The sequence below is a fragment of the Ursus maritimus genome, unplaced genomic scaffold (genome assembly GCF_017311325.1).
Source record: "Ursus maritimus isolate PB19 unplaced genomic scaffold, ASM1731132v1 scaffold_12, whole genome shotgun sequence".
In the NCBI taxonomy this organism is placed as follows: Eukaryota; Metazoa; Chordata; class Mammalia; order Carnivora; family Ursidae; genus Ursus; species Ursus maritimus.
In genome coordinates, this window is record NW_024423564.1 from 62,802,118 (window position 1) to 62,811,496 (window position 9,379).

At 38.1% G+C, this 9,379-nt stretch overlaps 1 protein-coding gene across 4 annotated transcripts in view; it reads right to left on the minus strand.

Moving 5' to 3' along the window:
• The window catches only part of OSBPL9 (oxysterol binding protein like 9), a 186,492-nt gene that overhangs the window by 53,185 nt on the left and 123,928 nt on the right, over nucleotides 1-9,379 (minus strand). The window contains exon 1 of one of the 4 annotated variants that reach the window (XM_008699215.2): nucleotides 9,189-9,373. The exons of 2 other annotated variants lie outside the window; for them this stretch is intronic. In XM_008699215.2, coding sequence (XP_008697437.1) covers nucleotides 9,189-9,215 — 27 coding nt within the window. In that variant the 5' untranslated portion in view covers nucleotides 9,216-9,373. Of the gene's footprint in view, nucleotides 1-9,054; nucleotides 9,374-9,379 lie in introns of those variants that run through there. One more of the 4 variants, XM_040627318.1, reaches the window with a different exon arrangement.

Sequence of the window (9,379 nt, forward strand, 5' to 3'; positions counted from 1 at the left end):
AAGGAGCTTAATGTAGTTAAAATGAGCACAGCTTTAAGGTCAGACTGATCTAGTTTTAAATCCTGAATCTGCAACTTCCTAACCTATATGATCAGGCCAAGCTACTTTCTCCACCGCCATTTTCTCATCTAGGGATGGGCATAATAACAAACCACTCAAAGTTGTTGGACAGGTGAAAGAATATGGGTAAAGTACCACAAGAGTAAGTTTTCTACTACCTCTTCATAATTTGGAATCATAAATAACCAGAATTCACTGCTGCATCTCCAGGCCCTAAACTAGTGCCTAACATAAAGAGAGCACTCAATGACTATTTGATGGATAAAAACAAAATTAATAACCAGATAATACCATAAAACAATTCTAATAGAGATCCATAATCAATAAAAGGATATAAGCATAAGTTAAATTTATAATGTTCCTTTAAAAAAGGAAAACAATAACTTGATAAACTCTGAAGATAATAGTAATAAAAAAGGAATAAGCAATACACAACTCATAAAATACAGTTCTAGAAAACAGATCAGGGAAAAAAAATCCATATGAGATTTTCAGAAAAGGAATGGGTATTATGCCTGAATTACAAAAGGTAAATTGTACTGAATTTTTACCTTGGTAACAAAGGGTCAACAAATATAAAGAAAGTCTTTTTCCACCATAAAAGAAACTGATTTTTGAAAGTACATCAGCTCTTCAAAAAAAAAAAAAAAAAAGAATCACTTTAATCTTTAAATTTTAAAAAATGGTTTATGCACAGTATTAAGTTTCTGTTTAAAAAACATATATAGGGGCGCCTGGGTGGCTCAGTCTTTAAGTGTCTGCCTTCAGCTCAGGTCATGATCCCGGGGTCCTGGGATCGAGCACTCTGTCGGGCTCCTTGCTCAGCGGGAAGCCTGCTTCTCCCTCTCCCAATACCCCTGCTTGTGTTCCCTCTCTCACTGTCTCACTATCAAACAAATAAATAAAATCTTTTTAAAAATTAATTAAACAAAACAAAACATATATATACCACAAATCTGAATCACACATATAGTTGGGAAAGAGTGTTACTTTGTCAAACAGGAATCAGGTACAGACATCAGCGTCAAAATTAATGAACTTTACTCATAACTCTTAGCACAACTGCTTATTCTTCATGATCTCTTCATCCAATACTGACACTATTATGTAACCTTTTGACTTACAGAAGAAAACACTAATATTGATTCCATAAAGTGATTTGGGTACTCAAACAACTGCACAAAAAAGGTTTGGAGTTTGCACTATTTTCCTCTGTTTTTAAATCACTGATAGCTTGTCTTTCCAAAAGACTCTTTCTAAATAAAGTCATATAAAAAGTCTTGTCAAAATCTAAATAAAACAAATAAAAACCTGACGTTTATGAAGAGAATGACCATAGACACTAGTCTGTCTGGGTTCATCAATCTTTACACCTGTTGTCTCAGAAAATTAGCAGCCTCCCTCACTCCCAAAATTGCTCTAGTTTGGACGATAAATTATATGGGCTCCTTCTCCATAAAGGATATAACTAGCCTTTTAGAGATATAAATGTCTAGAAGGCATGTAAGATTGCCTCTGAAGTGTCAGAATGCAGTAACTTACTTAAAAAATTATTTTAAATGAAACATAAGTTTATAGGCTCTGAATGCAGAAAGCCAATTACAGAAATAAAGCTCCACCAGAATTCAATGACTATTAACTGGGTGCTTACATTATGCTAGGTAAATGGAGACATGAATAATATAGAAGCTACATTTTTTTAAGTTATTTTATTGATACACTCAACCCCCTTATATAAAATGCAAGAAACGAAACACATGAAACACATCATATATTAATACCGGGTACTGGGATTAAGGAAGGGGGGCATTTGAGACAGGGACTCTTATAATTTTTACTTTATATATTCACTTGTCTGATTTTTAAAAATAAGTATACATTTATTTTAATTCAAAAGCTTATATAAAAATATTTGGAAACTGTGCAAGTTTATAAATGTTTTTCAAAAGTTTTATAACTGTTTTAGCTTGCAAATAAATCAGCTTTATCCTCTTAAAATTATCTATAAAATCCTAAAATGTCTTTAGGGTAAATTTGGCAATAGAGCTGCTCAGGTACACCTTTCCAAGCAAAATGTAGCATAACAAATTTATAACATCATTTACAGATAAAAAGCACAAACTTGCAAAAAAAAAAAAAACACTAAAAAATTAGCAATCAAAACTACATTGGAATAAATGCCAAGAAGAAAAATAGCCAGTAAAATGAAGCAGAATACCTAATTTTTTTTTCTACATCCTTCCTGCCAATAACATAATAATGACTCAACATTCAAGAAAGCAAACTCATAAAAAACAAAAACACCTACTACCTCACTCCCTCCAACAAAGCACTGTTTGACCGTGTGGTGCTGGCAACCAGCCAAAGCTTTTCTTTTCACCCACTAGTTGGTCAGGCTACTGGACATACCTTTCTTAAAAGTCATAGGTTAACTCATTCCAAGATCTACATAAACTCTGAGTGGCTTACTAGTAAGGGATGGAAAAAAAAATACATTCTTCCTCTCTCCAACTTCAGATTACCACCTATCATTCAGTTTAACAGCGTTCTGGAAAGCAAGTAAGTCTCACTACTATTAAGGGTCCACCAAAAACGAAAGTTTTAGGTACATACTAGAGATGCGCTTCAAGCATAACTAGGAGAAACTCATATTCAAAAATATGAATCCTTAAACTAAGTATTTTAGTAGGTCAAGTTTTGAAATAACTCCAGAACTCTCTTATATAGCATAATAGCTGTTAAAATTTTGATCATGAAATGTTTTAAAAAACAAAACTTGACATATTCCGGGGCGCCTGGGTGGCACAGCAGTTGGGCGTCTGCCTTCAGCTCAGGAGGTGATCCTGGCGTTATGGGATCGAGCCCCACGTCGGGCTCCTCCGCTGTGAGCCTGCTTCTTCCTCTCCCACTCCCCCTGCTTGTGTTCCCTCTCTCGCTGGCTGTCTCTATCTCTGTCGAATAAATAAATAAAATCTTAAAAAAAAAAAAAAACTTGACATATTCCTCTGACAAACCTGGATCTCTCTGTACAGCAAAACATAACACACTGAAAATCAAATACCCAAGGGGAGCTAAATGATTAACTAGTCAGACCAAAAGACAGTATTAAAAGGCTTAGATCTCACACAAACCAACCAAACAAAATAGAACAAAAACAATGCTGAATTGAAAGGGATACTGTAATTGGTTTGACATTTATCCTTTCAAAATTATATATGCCAAAAACAGTTTTTGTACATTTGATTTTAGTTGTCAGTGAACATTACACAGAAGGAACAGGTTCAGTTTTTGCTAAAGCTGTTAAAAGTGTAATACAGAGACACCTGGGTGGCTCAGTCAGTTGAGCGTCAGACTCTTGGTTTCGGCTCAGGTCATGATCTCAGGGTTGTGAGATAAAGTCGGGCTCTGTGCTGGGTGTGCAGACTGCTGAAGATTCTCACTCCCTCTTCTTTTGCCCTCCCCCCCAAAAGTGTAATATAAAATTACCCCAATTTAGATTAACTGTGGTCAGTAATCTATCAAGATGGTTTAAAACAAGACTAGAATGTATCAGGACAGGACTTAGTGTTGTTCTCAACTGTATCCCCAAGGCCAGTGCTTGGTTTGTAACAAGTGCTCAATGAAAACTTTGTAAATGAATGAATTAAGGAGTTTTGAAATGTACCTATCGGCTAGCATTAAAGCATAAAAAGTAATCAAAGAAATTATAATTAGTGTATTCATGAAAAAAGCATAAATAACTCACTCTAAAAGATTTATTATATTACAAGTATGGATGCTGACTTTTTTATGGCCAACTAAAAGTTTTTAAGTAAAAAAGAGAAATTAAATAAAAGGGAAGAAAATGTATAGGCAGTACAGGAAGCAAGACCAGGCAATGACAATTGACTTGTCCCTCTAAAAACTCATTTCTTTTCATGCCAAATCCCCTCACAGAGGAGTTTTACAAATGCAGGGATCATTCAACTTTCAAAAGACCCGTTACCACTTTGTTTTTACAAAAGACCTTCATTAGTACCTGTTTTCACTAACCAAAAGAAATCTGAAGAGGATATCTGCTTTTACGAAAAATGCGAAAAGCAAAAACAGCATTCAGCTTTTGTTTTGCAGTGAGCTGTTACAGATGCAGTGAATACCACAAGCAAAAGTGGCCCTGCCAAGCTCCTTCTCTGGGAAATACACTCAGCATCTCAGCCATACACTGCCACAGCTTTGAACTTCATCTGTGAGCATTTGTGCTTTATTTCAATTTTTTTGTGTATCCATTAGCAAGACGTGTCCTAAGATGTTACAAAAGCCCAAGAGGTTATTTTTAGGGTCTGGGATCGCTCAAAAATCTTTCCATATAAATTAATGGTAATTGCTTCTTTGCTTTATACCACTTTGACTTAGAAAAGGTTTCACAGGAACACTCTACTTTTGAATAGCAGAGGAAACCTGTACTGCTGCTCTGGGTTTGGAATTTAGTGTTACAATAATGATTTATTCATTGGGTATCTCTTTTGACTATTGCACTGTGATAGGTGCTTTGGCGATGCCAAGACGAAGCAGCTATTGACTTGCCCTAAGAGTTTCAAATCTCTGAGAAGATAAACATCTGTCTACAAATAACTGATTCGAGTATGGTAAAATAAGAGTTATGAGAAAAGTAATAAGAGAGCAGAGGGCAAAGGTGAGGGGATGAGAAATGTTTCACAGTGGCAGCATTGTGAAGTGTAAGATGTGAACAGAGATGTGAGGGGGAAAGTGTTAAACAGCAGTGGACGGAGGCTGGAAACAGCATAATGAAATGGAATATTTCAACTTTTCTTTAATGAAGAGACCACAGAAATGAGGGCAGGGTCAGGTAAACTAACAAGGGATGCTGAGGTACCCAGGAAATAGGAACAACAGGAAGCCCTCACCATCCCAAGCTTGAATGAACAAGGAAGGAAACTGTTACCAAGGACCAACTAGAGCTACTTAAAGGACACTCTAGTTATAGTGCGTAGCCACTGCTAAAACACATCAAAACAGAGGAGCAAGAGGAATAAATACCCCAAGAGTTCTCTCTTTTCTTCCTTCCATCTTCTGTCACTGCCTCCCATTGGCTAACCCCAACCAGAATCCAAAGGAGAAAGAACTTCAGGTGACACAGGCTATCAAGGTCAGCCTTCTGGAGCAAAGAGCAGAGAAGGGCAAAGGAGGAATCTGCAGGAAAATGGAGAATAACCAGAAAAGGCATACTCGCAGAGTAAGGGTTAATATAAGCACGAAGAGAGGCTGGAAAGCAGAAGGAAGCCAAATGAGGAACAATATGCTCTGGGAAAAGATGGTATTTTTTCAGATCCAGATGCTGAATCTGAAAGGAAATAAATTATTAGTGGCTGAACTGGAAAAATTACTAAGGTCTGGGAAGTGAGGAGAGCAATGGATGGAGAGCAGCAGCAGGGTAGCACTCCAGTTCTCTCTAGAGTCAAAAGAGCAAGAATCATTGGGGACTAATCCTAGTTATTCTAGTCTCTATCTGTGTGACCTTGGGCAAGTCACTTGGCTTCTCTGAGACTGTTTTCTCCACCATAAAAATAGGTAGAGGTTAGGGGTGCCTGGGTGGCTCAGTCAATTAAGTGTCTGCCTTCAGCTCAGGTCATGATCCCGGAGTCATCTTCTCCCCCCACCCTCAAATAAATTTTTTTTAAAAAATAGGTAGAGGTTGTATTAAAACTTTAAGATCCCTTCCAATTCTAGGAGACTAGCCAGTATCTCCAGGTAAATAAACATGTTCATCAGGTGAGTAAATACCTTACCACATTTGAAAAACCTGGGGTCCACTCCTTTACTTTAAAAAATTATAAGTTCATTTAAATAAAGACAATAAGAACTTACGGGTTCCAACTGCAGCCAAGTCCTGCACAGTATGACAAAGAATGTTAAAACACAAGCAAACTCATTTACTGTAACCTTGAAACTGAGAAAGACCAATATAACCAGATTTTAAAACATGTTTTGGAATGCAGAGAATGCAAAGAAACAACCAAGTAAGCAGAGTAACTTGACTGAAGTGGCACATTTTGGAAAAAACAAAATGAGGTGCCTGGTCAATACAACAAAGAAGCAAAGTTCTTAAAGGTGTCTCCAGAAATAAATGAACTCCAATGTAAAAGGACTACAAGTCCGTCTCTCTCTCTCCCACACACACCCAACCATTCCTTCACGACACAAATATTCACTGAATATCTGTTATATGCCAGGTACTGTCACGGTCTTCAAAGGACATCTTTAACGGCAATACAGAAAACAGCAAATATAATTTCATTACCTAATCTTCTGGAATGAGCTCAAATTTCACCCCTTCCAAGCAACGTGCTCTGACTTCCTACGATACTAACTACAGTAAAACTAATTAGTGTTGGTACTGCTATTAATATTCTTTAAACCGTATTAGAGATCATATAGATTGGGGGGTAGGGGGTGTTTGCTTGAGAATCTGCTCACCCTTTATAACATTGTTTCTAAACATTTTCTCCAATCCTATCTCTCAGGTGTGGCAGCAACCAGGGAGCCTGGGGACTCAGGAAATATTTCTACCTTACAGGGATAAACCCAACTTCAGTACAAGTAAGACAAAGGTTTACATACTTAGAATATCATTAAGTCACGTATTTTAATCATTTAACAAGCTTTCAGTGAATACCTACTATGTGCCAAGCACTGGACTATGGACAAAGGCCCTGGAGATACAAAGATGAGTAAGGACCTCTGACCTCTAGAGGTTAGGGTGTAATGCAAGAATCAGACATGTGAACAAGAAATCTACAATACAACCTAGTGAAACGCCATATATAGAGATATGAACAAAGTGTGCTACTCTAACTGGCTGTGCCTGAAGGAGAACATTAAAAAAAAAGTAACATTATGAACTGTATGTTAAAGGAAGAACTGGAGGTTTATCACTTGCTAGAATTCTGTGCAATTATAATCCTAAGAAAGAGGGGAAAGGCTGTGAAAGGACAAAGAGCTGAGAGGCTAAGTCATGTTCCAAATGATTAACAGTTCACAGTGCTAGAGTGGATAGCTTGGGTAGAGCACCTGTAGCTGAGTTCAGACTAAAGACAGATAAATTAGGACCAGGTTGTGAAGGGCCTTGAAGGACTTGATAGGCAGCTGACTTTGGCAAATGGATTCAAAACAGATTTTTAAGCACAGGAATTAACTATCATCACGTGGAAAAAGGATAAATCGAACAGATATTACTAAGGCAAATTTAACAGGATCTGCTGACTGGACATGGAAAATAAGGGAGCTGGAAAATAGCTTTAAATGACTACCTACATATGGTGGAACTTCAATTAATTAAAATATTTAGAGAGAGATATGTGGCTTAATTATATTTTCAGGCTAAGAACTATTTTTTCAAACATAATCTTTGTTTAAATCTTTATTGAAAAATCTTCCTAAATATAATTTGTAGGCTAACCACATAATAGTAGTCATTAAAACTGTCTTTTTCTATAGAATCCTCATAAACATCAGTTATCACTCCATACTACAAAGTCTAGATACTGATAAAACTTGACATATCCCAGGGGATACCCTAGTTTTTGCTTTTCAAAATAAAAGCCTGATATTATCTTTCTCAAGCAATAGACCGCAAACCATGTAACTGCCTGATTTTCCAAACAACAGAATACGGCTGGATCGCAATCCTTTTTCCTGTCTGAACCAAACTTAAATTCCCTGCTTGTCTTCTTATCATCTGGGGATGGGTGAGTAAATTAATACTGAATATAATCTTTTTGCATTAAAAAAAACGCACCTAGAACTTCAGAAATATCAAAATGGATGTGACCAATAGCCTTTGTAGCCTAGTACTTATTGAGGGGAACTTTAAGCATAATGCCACCTGTGTCAGAAACAAACTCAGGACACTTTGGAAACCGATCTGGCTTTTCTGTGATATTTATTTTTCATTTAAGCTCTCAGACTAAAAGTCTGATTTTTGGTGGTTTATATCTTCCCTGAGCTAGGAAAGGTAATATAGTATTTTTACTTAAGTTGCTTCTGGCTGGGCTGCACAAAAAATCAAAGTTAAAAAATTTCTTTAAGAAAATGAGAGACGTCGATACCATTCATTAAAGGGCTTTATCACTTAGTTCAATACAGGCAATGTTCTGAAAGATGACTCAAGAACAGTGGACGAGAATTTCCAATTTAAATTTCATTACAAAAGCTCTTAAACTGTAATTACATCCCTAAACATCTCTGCTAAAAACTGGGAGAAATAATTACTTGATTTGTTTTTAATTTCCTGAACACAGCTAAACGTAAACAATTGACAAGCAAAACCAAATGTTACTTCAAATGAGCAAAAAGTTTTCTGCTTCAATACATTTCTCACTCATAACAAAAATACTTGTGAAGTACAGTATGAACGCTGAAAAAAAATTGCATGATTCAAATATGCTTCCTAGACTATCCATTATACTCAACTTCCCATAACTGAGCTGTGCTGAGAACCTAAGCCTTTCCCTCCAGTTTTTATGAAAACCTCACACTATTCCAAAGCTTCCAATATTTTTTTGCACAAGCTACTCAAGAAGCTTGTAAAACCACTCCCCTCCCCCACACAAATACTCACAAATAATAGCACCTATAATTACTACATACAAAGATACTAGGCCAGGCTGGAAGAACACAGTGCCAAAAATAAAACAGAAAATGTTTGGCCTGCAACTGGAGACTCTATTAATGGGCAACTGGTCAAAATTAAGTTTTCACATTACGGGAAAGCTTAACTTTTGTGTTTACAGCTTGAGACACCTTTCGAAAAGGAAAGCGAGTTCCACAAAAATGAAAAAAGGGGAAGAGATGCCCTCTTCCAGTCTGGTTTGGTGGCGAATGACCTCTCGGTGAAACAGGAGGCCCCTAGCCTCACCCTCCAACCCATCTCGGCGGAAGAAGTGTGGAGAGCTCCCTGGGAAGAGACGGCCTGAGCGGCCACGTCGTCCTACTCACCCAAGAGGGCAGCGGAAAGGAGGCAGGGAGAGAGCGACATTCGCGCCCACAGCCCGGCAGGGCCAGGCAGCAGGGACCCCGGGGACTCAGGGGTGGGGGCCGGCCCCTTTCCCAGACCCTCAGGGTCTACTCACTCCGCCAGTGGCCAGCAAGAAAGCCATTCGCCAGGGCCCCCGCCCTCTGTGCCTCCAGGGGAATCGGGGGCCGCTTCCAAGCACCCCTTTTTTTCTCCCTCAGGCCGTATCCCCCCACACTGCAGTGAAGTCGATCCACTCGGGTTCAGACGGTCCCCCGGGACACCCCGCACCCACCCTTGCCCCCCCCC